At 39.8% G+C, this 20731-nt stretch overlaps 1 protein-coding gene across 2 annotated transcripts in view; it reads right to left on the reverse strand.

The window, feature by feature from the left end:
* atp11b (ATPase phospholipid transporting 11B) overlaps window positions 1–19461 on the reverse strand; it is a 71398-nt gene extending 51937 nt beyond the window's left edge. For both annotated transcript variants that reach the window (XM_030050433.1, XM_030050432.1), the window contains exons 1-5: window positions 19121–19461; window positions 9254–9370; window positions 4553–4642; window positions 2390–2470; window positions 1793–1900 (exon numbers count right to left, since the gene is read on the reverse strand). In XM_030050433.1, the coding sequence (XP_029906293.1) occupies window positions 1793–1900; window positions 2390–2470; window positions 4553–4642; window positions 9254–9370; window positions 19121–19147 (423 nt within the window). In that variant the 5' untranslated portion in view covers window positions 19148–19461. The remainder of the gene's footprint in view (window positions 1–1792; window positions 1901–2389; window positions 2471–4552; window positions 4643–9253; window positions 9371–19120) is intronic.
* Window positions 19462–20731: the final 1270 nt, after the last annotated feature.

Below are 20731 nucleotides of genomic sequence, written 5' to 3' on the forward strand. Positions count from 1 at the left end.
ACATATTTTTGAAATTGTTTTTATTTTGATTTTACATAATAATTCAGTTCAGATTTAGTTTTTAAGTGTGGCCATTATTTTTAGTTTAACTTCCTTTAGGAGCACTTCATGTTTACTAAGTAAACTTTGAGTCTAGAAAAGTGCATATATAATTCATTCCTTCTGTTTACTCTGAAGATTAGAGATACCTGTACTTCATCTTCTTAACAAGAGAGTAAATAATGACTTGTTTCAAACACCAATTGTCCAAATGACAGCTCAAAATAATTTTTCTCTCAATCATTGTCTTCCGGAAAAGAAAAGGATGGTTGTGTTAATGGTATCTTACTCAACCAGCATCCAAACTTTCACATTTTGACTTACTTCTCCTAGCAAGTTTGAGCTTGGCTGACAATGGGGCTGTAAACAAAACATCCTATCAGCAAGAATACCTCGTTGATGAGCATAGGGAGAGGAAAATGGCAGGATTTGTTCAAGCGGTGAGCCATAAGTATGCAAATGGATCAATAACAGATAATCACACTGGTGGTGCTCAGAAGTTGCTCACCATGTTGGGTACCGCTGCTATTAGCTAAAAGCTTTAAGAGTGGAAAATATGTATCCCTTCTTATACGTTTCTAATGAATCCCCATTTTGTTGCCACATGCAGACATGCTGCATCAGAATTTAACGTAAACAATGTAAATCCTTGGATCCATCCTGCGTGGTGTTAGCAGCATGGGTTGGGTATAAGGGTGTAATAATGTGGGGAAAGGTTTTTGGAGCAAGGAGTCAACTGAACAATATTTGCTCTTATGCTCACCAGGTGCATATCGTCATGGCCCCAGTTCACCCTTTCTCAAATAAATACTTCCAACAAGCTAATGGGGACTTTAGCTCATTCTGTGGATTTCAAGGCAGTAGATGCCTTTGGGATGAAGTGGAGCAGGAATTATGTAGTGTGAATGATCAGCATGGACCAGGATCCATGTGGAACATTTCCAGCAACTTGTTGAATCCATGTGCCGAAGAATTTTGACGGCTCTGAAGGCAAAAGGGAGTCCTGCTCTGTCCAAATTAGGTGCACTAACAAAGTGATAACTCAGTGTATACTGAATGGTTATCAGAGCCATGTGTCATAAATTAAATTCTGATTACTGTTTGTTGGAATTTTTTTTCAACTGTGAACCAGTGAGTGGGTAACCAAACACTAACCATCAAAATTTAATGTGCAGAGAGACGTCGTATCTTAAAATCACTACGCCTGAAACACCACTCGTTGGTACATTTAAAATGGCACTTGTAGAACATGTGAATGTGGTTATGGAAATAATCTGCAGTGATTTACAGCATGGGTCAGAGAGCAAATGTGTTTCTGTGACAAATGCATGATTTCACTGTACATTCCAGTGGCATTTGTGCTGAACATTACAATCTTGCCGGATTCTTTAACCTCCACAGACAAAGTAGTTGTTTTTTTCAACGACATTATCTTATTTTATAAGAAAACATCCTGATACAACAAGGTGCTCCCTTTCTACCCACTCTAATTCTAAAGAAAAATGACAATAGCAGTAGGAATACTCAGGCTACAGCTGGCTATGAGTTGCTGAAATCTATCTATAGGTGCTAGATGGTATGCACAGATTTTTATCCCTTTAACAAAAGTAATTCAGGTGAGGATTTCTGTTAAGCTTATGCCCTGGTAGAAATACAATGCTGTGCCTAATCAAAGAGTGCACTTTGAATTATCCTTATCAGCACCATGTCAGTGTTTTTGGAATAAAGGTATAGCTGTTGTTGTTTTATTTACCCTGATGTTCTTGGATCTTGTCTGGACCAGACTTCCACTGCGAACCACAAACACCGGAGCCCCGTTCACCTCGTTGTCCGCTTTGTGTCTCAACCAATCCTCATAGCCCTGCAAGAGAATTCAACCAATACCCAATCAGATACAGTGACTGACAGCCACCTCAGTCAACCCTGATAGCCCAAGGACGGAGATCGATAACCGAACAAATGTGGTGACAGAAGGCTGCATCAACAAATCGATCAGCTGAAGTAGCTAACAGCATTTTAAGCAAATCCAGATTCACTTTTCACACCAATGCCAAATACACCAGTTTCAAGAATGAATTACACAACACCTGTAAAATGTGCTTCATTTCATATATAAATCCTCCATGTGATGGTTGGGAAATTTACAAGAATGGTTAAAGTTTTTGGAACAGATCTTGACTGAATTCAATGGATTAAAACTGAAATGAGCTCAAACAAAACTCTACTGAGCACAAACAAGATGGATATTAGACTCCAGTACGCTGTGGCAAATACAGCTTTAATCGTGTTTGTCAGTTCCTCATTTTCATCCCCGCAGAGAGGAAGTTAACGGGGGTATGTGTGCTCTCACCTGTTTGATGGCAGTTACTGTGATGACAAAGAACAGAGGAAGACCGCTGGTGACAGGAGAAGTTGGGGTGTCTATCATCAACTACAGAGACAAAGACAGAACAGCAGGGTGCCGAGACAGAGAGAGAGAGAAGGAGAGAGAAGGACAGAGAGGGAGATTCAGACAAATGGTTACTGCAGAGAAACTGATAAGAGGAGCTTCAGACAGAGGGAATGTGTCAAGAAAAAGAGAGAAAAAATGTGACCAAGAAAGAAAAATAATGGCAGATATGTCAAACAGGAAACCTCAAAAAGCATCACCGTTTTATAACTTCCCTCATAAGGTCAACAGACGGTTTGAAACTGCTCACGAGCAAGACAAAGGCACATTACAATGTCAAAACCAGGTGACTTCTTCTCAAACACACATGCCTTCTCTTTCCCTGTCTCTGATGAAACCACCTAAAATTACTCATTTACAAAGTTTTGATACTGGGTGGTTGAAAACTATTTTTCCCAACATTACAGGGATTCAAGAATAAAGAAAGCCAAGGCACTCTTTAATGTGTGCAAGTGTTAAAAACAAGTCTTTACTTTTCTGTGAATACCTTCAAGTTTTTCTTTACCCTTGACTTCAATAAGAATCTTTTTGTTGTTTGTAAACAGTATAAAATAAGAGCCCACAAAGGAACCCCGACACCCATCCAATGCAGTGATTCAGTCTTCCCTACCTGGAAGTGAACTGCTTCATTAAATAAATACAAGTCAAAAGTCACCACTTACTGGCTGCAACTGTATTTACTGCCTGCAAGGATTTAGAACCACAAAGCCAGGACAAGTTAAAAGTCAATCTTTTCATCCAACACTCATCAGTTTCTTATTTTTTGTGTGTTTTAACTGTTAGCTACAACTTCTCCAGTTCAAGACAGATGAAGGTAGCACGTAAAAAACTGAAAATCCAACAAAGCAGTTGAGCACAGCAGCTACATTAAAAATCTATTTTAGCTTAACTCTCAGGATAAGTAAATAACAGAATTTGCAAGTTATGGTGATCAGGAGTGTGTGTTGAGAACAGGTTCTACCAGAGAAACATGAGATTAGATGGCACAATATACTTATCTCACAATCTAATTTGATATGTAATATGGGCATCATGATTTGATACAAGCACAATACAAAGTAATAAAAAAAAACTTTTGTGTTGTCTTCTGAGCCACAAATCTTTATTTGACTTGCTAGGAGGTTAATAATGTGAATAAAAAAAAGAGTAATTACAAAGTGTAAATATAATTTCGATTGACAGCTTATGAAACTGTGATGGGTGAGTGGTGTCATTTGTGATTACTACTGCAGAATAAAATACAGCTAATGTCACAATTCATTTTTCTCCTCCACAACACGTATTGTCACATTTTGTGTTGCAGTACACTGAATTTCCATATTTTGTCCCATTCCTAATTAACATGACAGGAGGGGTGGAGAAGGCGTTGCCTTCATTTCAGACAGATTTACGGAAATACAATGACACGTTTCTTAACTTTTAGTTTTAATTTTGAAAATAAGCCTGCAGTTCTTTTTCCTCTGTTCACACACATATCTAGAATCCATGTAGGAGTGGCTCAGTAGGCTTTTTGAGACAGTCACATTTAGAGTTTTGAAATGTGAGGCAGCCTTCCTATGAAATCTCTGTGGTTAACTTGACTTGTGTTTCAGTGGCATGCTGAGTGGGTGAGACGATGGCTTTTTTAGACAGGGTCAAGTCGATTCTTTTGGCTTCATTACACAAGCCCGAACATATCAGGAGAAGCCAGAGAATTTAAAAACCAAATCTTATTTCAACCTCAGCTGCCTGATGCAAAGTGATGCATACCTAACCCCTGGGGCTGGATTTTGAGGCACGCACGTGGGTATTACATAGCATGTGGGTGTATTGCTTTAATACAGAGGCAGACCCATCTCCCTCCTGGTCAACTAGAAGTGAATGAGTCAGTCATACACACACATACACACACACATGTCTAGCTGTATCTAGGGCAGCAACAGTTGATGCCACGTCCGACTGGTCACTGTCTGATTGAGTTGGACATCTACCTGCAACCAAAAACTGTATGTGTGTGTGTGTGTGTGTGTGTGTGTGTATGTGTGTGTGTGTCTGTGTCTGTGTCTATGTGTGTCTGTGTGTTACCTGTACGAGGAAGATAATGAGGAAGTAGAAGTTGGCTATTCTTCTGAACTGCTCAAACAGATTCTTGGGGACGAAGTTCCAAATCGTGTACTGAAAAAGAAACAGAGAAAGTTAAACACAAATGGGTTTACAAATGGTTTACAGGATACCGGGAGAAAAGGCTGTGTGAAACTTGATGCTACTAAAGGAGGGTGAGCAGGTTTTGGAAAGCCTAACCTAATGCAACTTTTACACTAAGCACGTGGGTACTATACAGTTTTAGTTTTTGCTCCTTTTAACTGGGAGTCCAAAAAAAAAATACAGATGCCCTACTAGAGGGAAGGCTGTGGGGTCACTGAAATTGCCATCATACTCTAGTCTAGGCAAAGTGAATGCTGTCGCCAAATTTCATGGCAACGAGATATTAGTGCACAACAATTTGACCTGTTGGTGGCGCTAGAGGGAACACTAAAGAGTCACCAAAATGGGCAGATTTCATCCTTGAAACCAACATGAACGTTCTCACCAAAATACATGGTGGTCCTGCAAAAACCTTTGGCGATATGGCCCTCTGGACCTAACCGCTGACTGACCAACTGAAAATGGTGACATATAGGCCCACATTTTACAACGGGGACAAAAACAAAAAAAAGACAGCATTTCCAGAAGTCCAACATGTATATTTGAGCTCCAGGTTAATCAGTTTGTCAATCTTCCAACCCGCTGAAACACACCACCAATGTTCCACCCCCGGTGATCTTTCACTACAACTACTGTCTCACTACAACTAAGAATATAAGTCAGAGTCCAATCCAGGAGATAGTGATTTATTGGTTATTTATTATATTACAAAGGTTGTTACACTGGTAACACTGAGACTAGAATTCATGGTTCACAAATTAGCTGGTGACCCATTTAAAGCTTAGTTATACTCCTGAGCAGACGCACGCAGTAGATCTCGGTTGGTGCTCTTGTAGCTGAGAGCAGTGTAGTGTTTTGGGCTGCGCACGGACCCTCGCAGAATTGTGGACACAGAAGGTTTAACACTGGCCGTACACCTCTGTCGATCAAAGCCAGAGACGATAATTAACTGGGACCGCTGCAGGGTTCAGAAAATGGGGCTGAAACGACGGTTAACCTGTTTACGCTGACCTCAAAACCCTCATGGTGGTGGGATTTCAGGTCGGTGTAAAAGGGGTGTAAGACTTTTAAGACTTTCTCAATGCTACCTGGAACTGAATTTAGGCCAAGAGGAAGAAATTAAAATAAAATAAGTTATAACAAAATAAAGAAACAATTTTAATCATAATAATATTTCCAATAATGTTTCTGATTGAACATAGGTAATTAAAGCTGCTATAACATTCATTTAAAATAACTGAATTTTTAAGATAATATATTTTAGGGCAATTGATTTTAAAAATTTCAGGAGACTTTTTAAAGCTGAATTTAATTTAAAGACTTAATTTTTGACTCATCACTTCCTGTGGACTGACTTGATTTCCTGTCAACAACCGTAAAAACGCCAGAACTTAAATTGGGCAAATGGAAGAAATCCACAAAGTCTTAAAGCACTCCAGTCATCCAATGCAGCCTCTCTTCGGGTTTTATGCTGATTAGATGACAGTCTTTCTATATATAAATCTTATTCAGTATACACATCCTGCTGATGTATTAGTCAGGAGATTAGTATACAGCCCAGCGTCTGTGTTCATGTCATTCTTTAGGGTTTTTTCCAGTGTATCGTTGGCTGAGAAGCTGACTGGACCAACCCGCTTGATCTACATGTTACAACAAAACAATCTGGATGACGCAGACAGACATACACTGGGCTCTGGAAGCCACAGGAATGTGTAAATGTACAGTTAGCTGTACTGTCCGGTTTTGGAAGGTTTATTGCTGCAACATCTGCCATATCCTTAAAAATACAGAAAAATAAAATTTTTTGCCATCAACAATTACAATAGGTTACAGTTACCTAAAAAGGAAATTGCACAGAAACAGAGGAAGTAGCAATATTGACGCAATATTGAGTAAGCCTCTGGCTCAGATGTTCTTACTCCCTGCAACTAAACAAAGTCCATAATGTGCACTCTAAACCTGGTAAGAATGAAATGAATTTGGATGAGGTAGAAAAGTACAAATCTACCTTGTTTACCTGTTTTAAAGCTTGAAAAGAATGACCAAAAAAGTTAAAAAAGAAAAAAAGAAAAAGAAAAAAATAGAGCAATAGATGCAAAACAGGTAAGGAAAGAAATGGCAGGATCTGTCAAAACTGCTTGACAATGTTTAGCAACCTTAATACTGTGCGAAAATTTTTACAGCAGAGTAGTGAAGCTTATTTTCTTTCTTACAGTGTTCTTAGCATTCTGCGCATGGTAAGAAGCTCTCTTGATCTACACCAGTTTTTAGGAGCATGGTCAGCTGAGAAGTTTTTGGGGGAAAAAAACAAAAAAAACATGGCCAACAGTGCTTTCAGGTAACGCAGCCCAGATAGTTTAGTATCATGTGTTTCTCTGTTTCATTGCGTTTATCTTCACATCCAGGCTAAGCAGCACTGTGTCCATTTGAGTCATTTTTATTATCCAAAGAGCATGTTTTTAAATGAATTCTGACATCATCCCAGTGAAGATTAGCCTGTCGGTGTAAAGTACATCAGATGACATGGCCCTACTGTCAATCACTCAGTTAACTGATGAACTAATCAATGCTAGTCCAAGCTTCATTCCACAATGCAGCGATGGGCATTGGCTACCTTAGATGACATTTTCCTTTTGTCCACTCAATCAAGCTAACCTGACAGACAAATCCACCCATCGGTGTGGTGCAACTGACTCGATCCTGTCAGCAAATCATGTGTCATCCTCACTCACTCTCACAAACTACTGTATACTACCTAATAAAGCAAAAATGCAATGCAAGTTCTTGAAAAAGGAAAAGGGCCTGCGGCTGAATATCCACCAGGGATATTCCTTAACAGTGCAGACTCCTTTTTTGTTCTGTTTTTCCCCTTCAGTGGAAATCATGCAGTGGTGTGCGTTCCCGGTGGCAGCGAGAGCTCAGCACGTTCTTGGTGCTTACAGCCTGGAGCAATAAAAGTTCGAAATATTTCAGCTTTCAAGTGATAATCCTTGAGATTCTCTCTTTCTTTGCCCCAGGCACCTGTTTTCAGACTTCTGCGACACAAGTACAGGTTCTGTTCAGTCCCATGTGCTCTGTGGCAGTGATTCTTAAAATCTTTCAGAATTTGAGATGACGACTGTCGCGGTAATATGAAAATTCACAGCTGAGGTATGAAGATTCATTATTAAAATTAATGTTAAAGAATAAAACCTCTTTTTGGATTTTTTGAGAGCATTTTTTCTGTATTGGACAGTGATGGGAGGGACAATAACTGTTGTTAGTAAATGGTGTTTAAACTGTAACTACTGCAACACACACACTTCTTTGCATTTTTTAACTAAAATTCTACACTCATTTTATGTTGCAATTTTTGAGTCCTAATATTTAAATTGTATTGGTGATACTGTATGGTTTTATTTACATTTTTATGCCTTTTGGGTGTGGTCTTCATATTAGCCCTTTCACGTTTCTACCATACCCTCACACATACTTTCATGTTTCCTTCATGTGTTTTATGTGTCTGTGTTGATGCCAAGAATGTCAAGCTAGGTTGTTGAGAAGGGGACTAAATATCACTCCAAAGATAATCTCTTTTTTTTTTTTTTTTTATAAACTGACACTCTTTTGTATTCAGTGAGCCCAACTGTAATAATATGGTGTTCCTCAAGGTTTTTGGTGTTCTAATGTGGTATTCTGGAGGGAATTTTGACTATTTTTATCAGTCCTGGTATGAAAAATAGATAAATTTTGCACCAAATCTGTGTATCATGTGGTATCAAGCCCAAATTTACTGCAACATCTTATGACACATAATGCAGGATGGGAACGGCTATCATATACTTCCATCATGACGTTCTAACCCTTTCACATTCTGAATAAGTAAATAGGCATCTAACCAAAACACACACAGATTTCTGACTAGAATAACTCGACACACAGTGCTGAGCTGCATCTCAAATCAATCTTCATGTGCCCAGCATTCAGATGATGATGCTTTTACTGTTGACCTTTCTCTGAAAATTCATTTTCATATCGTTGTGGGATGCAAGAAAACCAATGGCTGAATAACAGGTAGGAAAAATAATATTGACATTCTAAAATACAACTGCTTGCTTTGGGAAAACATTAGCAGGAACATCAAGCATATATGTTTTGTAGATATTACACTGCAAAATCACTAGTATTATCTATTAACCTCAACTGTTAGTCCAGGCCAACAGTCCTGCTCTGGAGCCGCATTTAGTAAGCTTTGGGCAAAGGGTGGGGTATCCCACATTCAAAGCTGGAAGTGTGAAGTGACTGTAATGCCAAGGAAAACAGAGATGTTAACCCAGGGCTAAGTGTAGTGCGAAAATGGCTACAGACATTTACTGATACTGCCCCCTCATCTTGAGCTGTAAACTTGGCATAACTGATTTGCCTGCATCACGACGCCAGCTGCCATTTATATGCGACACCTGTGACAGCAAATTAACAGAAATAGGAATTAATTATCTAACACTGACTGCCTGGTGTGAATTTTCCTCTTGATACTGTAGCAATAACACCATGAGGCAAAAAATGGCTCATATCAGTGCTGGGTTGGGTAACATTTAGTACCTTGGAAGAGATGATTCTGTTGTCGGCAAAGCGTTGCGGTACGTAGTGGCCATGCTGGGGGAAACGGTTTGCCACGTACACCGTCCTGGTCTCACTCTGGTGGGGGGGGTCAAAACCCTGAGGGAAGGAGTGAGATATGAGGGGAGAGGAGAGAGAGGGGGGGAGAGAGGTGGGACCAAGAGACAGGACCAACAGAAAAGGTGAGGGAGGATGGGAAGAAGGAGACAACAAATTATTTACAATGAACATTCCTCCAAAGATCACCTTACTGTAAACCCTCTCCTCGCATTTCTTTAACACGGCTAAGACAAGTTACAACACTATTTTTTGTTTGTGCAATTTTTTGAAAAAAATTAAATTGGCATAAAACTATTTTAATTAGTTACCACGGGGCAGTGCTTTCATGAGTTAAAACCAAGTGTTGCAAAGTGGTAATTGGCCTGGAACGTTTGATCTCCTCTCCTCTGATGTAAACAAGTGTGACAGTGTGTCCATTCTTTTAAGAGAAAGCAAAGCAAACTCTAATTTTTTACAGTTATTCAATTACACTAACAGTATGTTAATTCAATTAAAATTTCAAACAATTCTGTGGTGTTACGGTAAATCAGCTTGGTCACTGTCATTAGAAAGGCAAATCGTTCCATTTTTTTTCATCTTGTGGAATTGGTATGAAAACACTGACACAAGTATGTGCAAATACAAATCTGTTTCCTGTTCAGCAGGAAGATATCTGACTTTAAAATGACCTCATTACTGAGGACAATTACAGGGGACAAATTATTGGATCAATGCGGAGGAGCTGCTTGGATGTGGATTGGAAAACAGGACAAAAATCAATGACGGTAACATTGTGAGGTATGAAAACGTGAACATCACAGTATTTGTGGCATTAGGCAGAACACGGACTACTCACTCAAAGATTATATGCCATGAAAATAACCACCTGAGGGAACATTTAGTGATGCTATGCAAAACAGTTTCAGTTACTGCTGGAGATATAAAACCACTCATCTATAAGCCATTATTTTTTGTAGTGTAGAAGAGGTTAGTTTGGGACTTGGGGAATCCTACAGTGAGAGAGATGAAGAGAGACTACAAAGCAGCAAAACAGAGAGAAGGGAAAGACAGTGACAAGTGTTACATCATGAAAGTATAGCTAGCTGCACGTTGCAAAGAGAGAGGATGTGGTAACAATCCTTCCCGACATCTCTATCTAGTTAAGTTTCAATCCAGCTGTCAAGTGAATTCCAGGCAAACTTCTGATTATGTTGCACACACACAGATTAGGAGCAGTTAAATTGGCTGGGTTGATGCAAATTTCTGAATAACAGAAAGAGGAAAAAAACACTTCCAGGGGGAAAAGTAAATTGAGCATTGGTTAGTAGGGCTCCAGGCTAACTTTTTCAAATGATAAGGAAATAAATGATGGTATGTTTACTTAAGTTTTTGCTTTGATCTTGACTTCGGTAGTTTCAATCATGTATTATAGGCTGTACTATAGGCTGTGTGACACTGGGAAATATTTATGAAGTTTTCCAGTTCCTTGCAGCTTTTCAATATGACACAAATACTGCTTTAGCCTAGTTTTCGACAAAATGTTTACCCGGTGGGGATTTCCTTTGAAAACCAATTTCGTTAAAGACAAGACATAAGCAATACCTACGAAACTGGCCCTAGAATCTGCTAAAAAACACTTGAATGGAAACCGAGCTTGTGTGTCTCATTCTGTGGCCTCCTGTCACTGTGCTGTCCTACGTGTCAAACCACACCCATCAACCTCTCAAAAAGAAGGTTGAAGCAGCTCCTTAAAATTATTTGCAAATGTTGTTTGACCTACGTCTGACACACACATGCGCGCACACTCACACACACGCACAGAGGAATGTATCATAGCCACGTCATTCTCACTCACACAGATGCAGCTCTCTTCAGGCACACATGTAAACCATTACTTTCTGTCCAGCTGTCTCTCTTCCTCTCTCTCTCTCTCTCTCTCTCTCTCTGCTGTTTTAACACTGTGCACCAACACCACATTCACACTGTTCCCGTAACATACATTTGTTTGCTTTGCTTTTACATACAGACCATGCAGTGCAGTGGTTAACGTTTATCTGCACTTGACGGACTGGTCCCACAGTTTTGTGCCAAATGAACCGATAGACTATGTATACGGGCTTCATCTGTGTAATCTTCATGTTTCATGGATGACTTTATTACCAGTATCATTGGTTATTTTGAACTGAATTAGAGTTATTACTACGTTTGCTGCCACTTTGGCAACACCTGGTTTAGTTTATGTATGCATCTGCAATGCAAAAGTAGACTAAATCTACTTGGACCTCAATGCAGCACATCTGTAACACAAACCCAACACAACAGTGCAGCACGAGCAGACACGACTCTCCCATTTGGAATGAATGAACTTCAGCAAAAGTATTAATGCAGCTTATTTTGCTGAATATTTTGCTTTGCGAATCACATTTTTTACAAGCTGTTGAAAGATATCAGGTGAATTTGCTCATGTTTCAAAGGGCTAAATCACTATGACAAAAAATACGTCAACGTCATCATGATCATTGATCACAAGTTTGTGGTTCAGTTTCAGCGAACAGAATGATTTTATTTCATTTTTGCTCATCAACACTTCCCATTTTTCAGTGCAGTATTTTTCAAAGTAGCAAGGCACTGAGAGTCTTGTTTTCATTTTTACAGTCTTACTGTGTCTTAAAGGCTGTTCAGACAGAGACGTGTTGCTTTGGAGAAACATTTTGAACTCTGTATTTTGATAGAACAAGTGAATCCTCGTGCTCTTTCATTGCATGGGGACAATTTTTTTTGTCACGGAGCACGCTGGAAAAAAAGTTGAAAATAGCTCAACTTATAAGGAGCAGCGGCACGAAAAACGCAACAGGCAACCAATCAGTGACAACGTTTGTTGCCATGCAACCCAGCTGCCGCCTGCCTGCTTTTTCGGGGCAGACAGTCTCATCTCATCTCTCCTCTATCTTCTTGTGACGAGCCTTGTGTCTTCGGTGTGCCATGTGTTTTTCTGTGTGAATGCCCACTTACTGCTACTATTAAACCCAAATAAAAATAAATGGGGATACTATGTTACTTCTTGAGTTGCTGCTAAAAGCCTATGGCACGCTTTTCATAGAGTCTAGGCTGTATGTGTGTGTTGTCATCTTATTTACAAAACAAGGATCTCCAGATAACAGGATGATTAAAACATCTTCAAATTCAGACTCAAGAGGATTTTGCTCTCTGATGTTGGACTGATCTATTCTTTCCCGTCTTGCTCAACACTAAGGTTTCCAAAGATGGACTCTGTAAAGCTTTTCTGTTTCTCCGGCTTAAGTTTCATTTTGGTCATGTGGCACACAGTTCACATGGAATCGCTTGATATACAGCACCAGGATTTTCAGTCGGATTAAAAATAAAACACTTCAATATGATACAAATGATGCAATAACTGTGGAAACATAAAATCAAAATGGACAATTTTCCATGGTTAACAGTGCAGCTGTAACACTTGAATATTTTTTCTGCCCTTCCATCTTTTTCTACATTCACTTGCACCCAACAGACCTTGTACCACACACTGCCCTTGCTACCTGCACTAAGGCCTAAAATTGTTTGCCTTGCAGTCTTGTGATGATACATGTGCAGGTATTTATTTGTGTATGTGTGAAAGGAAGTGCATAGACCCTGCCGCAAATCCAGCACTATGCATCTTTGTCCTGTTGTACTATTTAACTGCATAGTTCCCTATTAACCCACACAGAGACTCAGTCAAATTCAGTGTGCAGCAGGCTGCTGGCATCATGCCAAACCCACCAGTCAGTAAGTAACAGCATTTCTCCACCAAGTGTGACAACCTGGCTACAGAAATGCAGCTGTTTAAGCCTCTTTACTCTGAAAAGACCACACAACTTCAAAGTAAAAGACTGAATCCTGGTTAAAATGTCCTCTCTTACTGTGTTAAGTAATAGCCTAAACTTTGCATAATCTCTCCATGGGATTTTATGTCAGATGTGAGGGACAGTCGAGGGATCCTGGAAAGAGCTTGCATGTTTTAGCAGCTCACTGAGAGTATGCTGCGTTTTCCTTTGTCAGTCTTTTGACATAACTCCTAACTTTATTTGTGTTTATCCAAAGACAGCTGAGTAAGCACGTTGCTCCTTTCAAGTAACACTTTGCATCACATTCAAACAGATCCACAGACTCGTCACAGGAGCATAGCTGGTGGCTGAACAGGTACAAAACTGCACTGAAACAAAAGCCAGTAACTTGTAACCAAAAGAGTCGTCACTGCTGCTCAAAGCCATGCGTCACGGTTAGGCTAATTAGCATTACAAAACCAACTGTACACATCTTCACATTGCACAGCCCATTAATAATAGTCCACACTGAAGCTGTTTAAAGAGTTTCTGGTTCATCTTGTTGAGCCAGCCATCCACCAGTAGAGGATACAACTGTAAATATTCAACTGATTACATCTAGATCGTTAGAGTTTAAACTGAACAACGTAGAAAAACATCCAAGTGAGGCAACAATTATCTGGTTCTGCTTGATTCAAATTTTGCATTTGTAAGCTAAATAACCAAACAGCAGGAAGAATTCACTCAATCCAGATAAACTGACCTGTTATATACATCTCAAAAGCAAGCCGACTTGTCTCAAACATGCTGACAGTTCAATGTCATTGTGATTTTGTTTAATGAATGTAGTCTCAACAGTTAAACCAGTGAAAGACTGTGTCTGGTTGTATAAATAAAACAGGTGAGGGCTTCCCATCAATGATGCTTGTGATGGCTGTGATTTATACCTTTTTAAAACTTAAAAACTTTTTTTTAAAACATACCTTCTTTCTCAGCCAACTTGACATTTAAGGAGAAGTGATAGGGCAAAAGGCTAAAGGTACAGGTCACCCCGAATGCAAAAAATATATTTTCCCATTTATCCCCAGTAGAGTCTATCCATCCAGATAGTTTGTGTGTGATGGGCAATGTTTCCCATCTGTCCTGTGTACCTCCATCCAAATACAATGGGGTATTCATTTGTGGACCTCTAACTGTCAAATATTTATGAATGAAAAACTCAACAGTGACAGTCATTTCCAATTACAACATGGACAACCAACATTATCTGCAGGGGTAAACTATTTCCTCTGTCCACCCCAAAGTTGTACTTGCCAAATTACACACAAACAATCTGGTTGGATAAGTTGTACTAGGGGTAGGTGGTAGAAACAATACAAATTTAAAAAGGTGATGCATATTGCATGTATTCTATGCATTGGAATAGCTGAAAAGTCTAACAGTACCACAATCAATTTGATCTTACTTCAGCCAATAACACGCCATGTTTCCTGTCATTTGTTAAATGGCATCACAACAACAATAGTAGTTTTCCTGCAAGCTTGGCAGCGTTTTCGATGCCTCCGGTCTCACCGCACTAAAACGTGGGCTGTGAAGGCTCTGTACAGCTGAAATCGCTCTTTTCATTTTTTCCCTTGCCTTTTCGTGACCCCATCAGTCTGAAAACCGACAGGTAATTACTCCCTGCATAAAGCCTACAAGTCCCACAATGCCTTGAGGGAATGGTTCCACTGAACAATGACTGGGCGGCAGACCAATACATCACATCGCAGGCACCACAGTGAATCACATCGCAGACTAAAAGGCTTTTAATCAAATGGGATGAGCTAATCAGAAAGAGAAAGAGAGAGGGAGGGAGACAAAGAAGGAGACAGCGAACTAAAGACAGAAAGACACAGAACAACACAAAGAGAGCAAGAGAGAGGCAGAGCAATATACCCTGTGCAAAATTAGAAGCAGACCCTGCTACTGATGATATCACTGATGACAACAGTAATATTACCATGGCCATATCAAAACCGACACCATTATTAATATCATTGCAATAACACACGTCATATGACTAGTTTTACTACTGTCATATCAATGCTAGAGTCTCTGAGTGATAAAAAGATATTTGGGTGCAATACTGGAAATGAGGAAATGAAATCGCAGATGTCCAATATATCTGAGGAACGACAAGGATTTACGGTTGTGGAGTCACTGTTGTTCACCTTGACTCGTCATTATATCCGTGCCACCAACTTCACAGCCACATTTTAACACACAGTCTGTGACTCTGCTTAGAATTACCACCTCTTCTCATGAAATCTACAGAAAATGTGAATAAAAGTACAAATAATTTAATTGGTGCAACTACAATGTATCAGTCAAAGGTCTATATTGGCCAGGAAAATCAGCCCACTAAAATATTGGACATGCCCTAATCAGCACCATGAGGAATATCAATACTACAGCAATACTTAGCCACAGGTGGTGTTATGATGTCAAGACAACACATCAGCTCTGTTACTCAACTATAAAAACAGACATCAACACTGACAAGATCTTTGAAGACTGAAGGTCTTAAGTGCTTGAATATCCTGTTGACTCAGCGGGCTAAGATATCTACCATGTATTTGCTATGTACTTAACATTCGTCCACAACTCCACATCATCCCCTCACCCAGTTGCTTAGTCACTCTCCAATGTATGACGCCTAAAAAGCAGGAAAAGAAGCGTACACCAGAGCTGGGTGATATGGCCAAAAAAATAAAATCTTCATCTTTTTGATCATGTGACTGGTGATTTGCGCATGCATTTCTGGGCATGTATGCTCAGTGTAGATCAGTGAATTGTTTGGGTTGTTCAGCTGCTTTTACAATGTTAGAACATACATGTAGTCAAAATCATGATTTTATGGTTCAGATGTTTTTTTGACATCGCTTTAAAACATAAATCCAAATTAATCGATTTAATAATTTTTTAACGCCCTGCCCTCGTGTACACCCTTGTGTAACCTAATCTTTGGCTGATTTTTGTCCTGGAAAAGCTGGGTAATAATGACTTCACTGGAGCCAAAGGAAAAAAAAGATAGGAAAAAATGAGCACTTTGTATGTATTGTCATGCTTCCTTCTGAGACAATGACACAGTGTTCCCTCTTTATTTTTCATAGGAATTCTGAATTCATAATGAAACTGAAAGTAGCAGAAAAACGAGGGTATTCAACTTATTTTAATGTCCATATTGAAAATCGTTTATATTTATCAGGTTTATTTCAAACGAAGTGGCACTCCACAGAGATGATGGGCGTAAATCCTGAAAATGGGTTCCTGTCACTTTTATTTTGAGCATTAAGCATGCAATGTTTTATTTTTCTTTATAAGTTTTGGCCAGTGAATACATTTTTTTTTCTTGTGGACTTACAATTTTTGTGAAGTTTTCCTGTAGTGTGTGGTCTCTCCCTTGTTTCTCCTCAATTTAAACTCAAACATAAACAAATTGCGGCAATAGTAATGATTAGTGTCAACATTTTTATTATCGTAAGATTCCCCACATTGGAATATTTACCGCTTCTGTTGACACACTTTTGCAATTGGTGGTGCCATGTGGATGACATCAAAAGCCAACAGGGGGCTGATATGATCTTTTTTTTTTTTTTTTTTTTTTTTTTAAACCTAGTTGGTGGTTCATATTTACGATAAATCAGATATGAACACAGCATCACCATCATGATTCTAGTCCTGCTGATGGAAGAAGACAGTGACTGACAAGAACAGCTCATCACACTGCATCCAGCCATCCATCCATCATGTATACTAATTCAAACATGGCAAACAGAAGCGTTCCACACTGGCACACCCTTCTTTCACTTCCTCCCTCCTTCTCACTGTAAACTAATGTCATGAACTGATAAGCAGCGAGTAGGTGAATAAATAGCACCTTGTCTTTAATAGTTTGCCGTCCAGTTGAAATCAAGGTCAAACTAACACCTCTCAAGAACTGTTTGACTGGGTTAGATGCACAAATATAGCAGTCTTCATGTTTGAGGCCATTTTTTTTTAACCTTTTCTTAACTAAACCAGTTAATTTTGTGGGGTAGGGAAAGAGGACTGAGTTAAGTCAATGTATGAAGTTGTCAATTTTACATACTCAAACACTGACTTATGCTTTGAAAAGGCTGAGGGCTAAACGGACTGTTTTTGGGGGGGATTCCCATAACTGACAGATCTGCAGCTAAGCAGATGCTGAAGGCTTGAACAGCCTATGGTGTTGCTCTAACCACACTCACTTACAGCTGAAGTCAGAGCAGTGGGTTCAGAAGCAGGCCTTCTTATTGATTAAACTCCCTGGCTGTGGCAACATCCGTGGCTGGATCGATGTGTGACTAACCTCACAACATGCATTCATTCAATCATCCATTCATTCACACTGACAAGCTGGCCGTACATGCTTGCACAGCATCCCAGACACTCCACCACAGTCAAGACACACTCCCAAACACTTGCAATAAAGCAAGTCGACCCAAGTTTAGATCCAAACAGTATTGCTGCACGATATATGGTTATCATATTGTTATCTAAATATGAACATGCATCAAATATTAATATCACAAAAGACAACCAATTGGACAATATCAAATGTAGGTTTGGCCTAAGAAAGTGGTCAGTCTGTTCTGATAAAAAAAAAAAAAAAAAGTGAAGTAACTGCAGTTTCTACATCCAGTTGGTATTAATATAACGTTTTTTGAAGAAGAAGAGGAAGGCTCAATTTTCAGTGTTGTTACACTTAAAACATTGTTGAAGCATTGTGTGTTAATTTTTACTGTTGCTACTCTTCAAATTTCAAACAAGAGTGAGCCTATAGTCATATCACATATCATATCACTATCCAGATGTTTGGCATAAATATAATATGGAGGTATGAAATTTTGTCCATATCATGCAGCACTACCAAACTGTACTGAGCTGTACTGACAGAAGGTATCATCAGAGATTTCTGACACAGATCCACTCAGTGATCACTGATTAGTCTCAGACTTCACACACTCATCCTCCTTCCTTTAAGCAGCTTAATTCAAGAGTCAGTGCCTCTATTTTGCCACTTGAGCGCCTGTTACTCTGCGCTGATGGCAGCTGCTTAGTTAAAACGCTACATGATAGCTGCTTTGCTTGACACAGCATACCTAAGATACCTAGATAGGTGCAAAATTATCACAATACGTCACCACACGGCCATCTTGGCAGGCAAACAACAGGTGATTGTAACAAGTACAAGATGCCTATCAAACAAACACGAAAAAACAGTAAATTGTACACAGTGAGGTTACTGTGTCATTTTAGCAGATATATTCCACGGTGCGTTGAAATACACTGAGCCAAACCAAAGCGAACTTTACAGTCCAAGTTTCGAGAGGCAAACTATTATATTTAAGACTTTAGCTCAAGCTACAGTTAAATGCTTGGCTCTCTAGGAAACATACCGGCAAGTATGTGTATTATAGCAAACAGAAACTTTAGGTTACCATGTTAAAACATCAAACTGGATGGCTCAAATGAATGGGAGATGGCAACTTTGTCAAGTTTTCCGACGTTAGCTCTCGTTGGGTGCCGTTTAGCGTTAATACAGAGAGCGGTTAACTGCCAACTCTTATTACTACTGTGCTAACAGGACGCTAGCAGTTTATTGCTACGACAGACAGTATTTAAATCTCAAACCCGGCCCGTTTGTGGTCGAAATGGCAACTAAGTGAGGTAGGCATCGTCAGCTAGATAACTTACTGGTAAAGTAGCTAGCCTGCCTCACCTGACTGACATCATCGCAACACCAACACTGGCAATGTTTTGGACATATCGACACTGGCTAACCGCAGCTAGCTTGCTAACTTTTACTACACTGAACCTCGAAAAAGATACTGGGCAGCTAACTCTAGTATTACACAGCCGCTGTTGTTAGTTAGCAAGAGGTAATGCGGGATATTTAAGGAGGGAAGTTGAGACGATTTACCAGCTGCTGTCGTATCCACCGTAGCATCCTTGCAAAATACCTTCCGTCCGAAGTAGCCAGCGGAGTCGCTAGCCCAGTGCTAGCAACTAGCTACTCCAACAAAACCTTCCCAAACCATAAATATGTCCCCCCAAAGGCAGCTCCTCTCGGTCGCATTACGCGGCACATTCGTGCGGTGTAACTGTGCAAAGATCAAGTCCGATTTTTCCCATTCCGGTGTTAACGTCTGAGAAATGATCCACGTAGAAAGTGACAGGCGGCTGGCCACGGAGTCCCACCGAGCTACGCTACATCTCCGTGCCTGCCTCGGTCGGACTGCGCCGCGCATTGAGCTGTGGCCGGCTGCTCTCTAGCGGCGGGACGCTCAACATGTCCTGCCCCGCTTCACCAAATAAATAGAAACGGTGAGCTCTCTGTCGCTGAACACGGCCAGCCTGCAAAGGAAAGCAACCTGCTCACATAAGCTGTCAGACAGGGGAACACTGCTGGGTGTGATGGATGACCTAGTAAAAAAAAAAAAAAAAAAAATCATTCATCCCCAACTTGATTTATTTATTTAAGCTTGTCTACTGCTGACACAGCTTTTTCTTCTGTGGCCTGTGTTACTCTTTAAAGTGGACGATTGATCTGATCTAACATAGATAGATAGATAGATAGATAGATAGATAGATAGATAGATAGATAGATAGATAGATCCTAAATAATGTAGTTGTTGTTGTAGGAGCACATCAGACATGCCTACAGGTGTTGATGTTGAACTTTATGAAATTATGGCATTGGTTTTGCAGCTTCATACTAAGTTGTTGGTAATATGCAAAGTGAATTTACACCTACACATTCACATCCTGTATAGAGACCAGCATATTGCAGTGCTGCTGGTAAATGCCCTGCAGATTTTTCACCAAATAGTGATAGCACAGCACTATGAGGTATAACTGCATTGCTTAGAGAGGCACTTTGTAAATTGGTGAAGACTATGACAAGAAAAGTGCATAAGACCTCTTCACTCAGCCTGGGCCAGGCCATAAACTAAAGTTTAAAACACTAATCCTGTCTCTCATATTCACTCATTTTAATAATATATTAATTCATTTATTCATTGCCTCTTTTTTCTCATTGCCTGTAGGCTGAAGGGAGGGGGCTGTTACTTTTTAGAAGGAAAATGTAGGAACAGACTGTATCATAACACAGAGAGCCAGAACTGCAGAATGATCTCTTTAAAAAATGATCATGGTTTTAGATGGATAAAGCAGGCATGTGTGCATGTGACAGATTTTACCCCCAACTTCTGATTCTCCTGGTGATATTATCCAGACCTCATGATGTCCCAGCTTTTCTCTTGCCAGGCATCCCACATAAAGTGAGGTCATCCTAGTATTAGTGGCTCCATCCCAGTGATGAATCCATTCCTGCGCCCTGCCTCCTTGGAGACATGGCTGCAGTAAATTTGAATCACTTGGTAGGGAGCAATGAAGGAAGGGCACTGAAGAGAAGGAGAAATGCTCAGAAATGAGTTAGAAGCTTTACATTACAGGAAGCAACAGGCTCTAAAATTCACTCTGCACATATGACACAAAACAGTGATGAAAATGCTCTCGTTGGCAAGTGCCG

This window comes from Myripristis murdjan, chromosome 4 (genome assembly GCF_902150065.1).
Source record: "Myripristis murdjan chromosome 4, fMyrMur1.1, whole genome shotgun sequence".
Taxonomy (NCBI): Eukaryota; Metazoa; Chordata; class Actinopteri; order Holocentriformes; family Holocentridae; genus Myripristis; species Myripristis murdjan.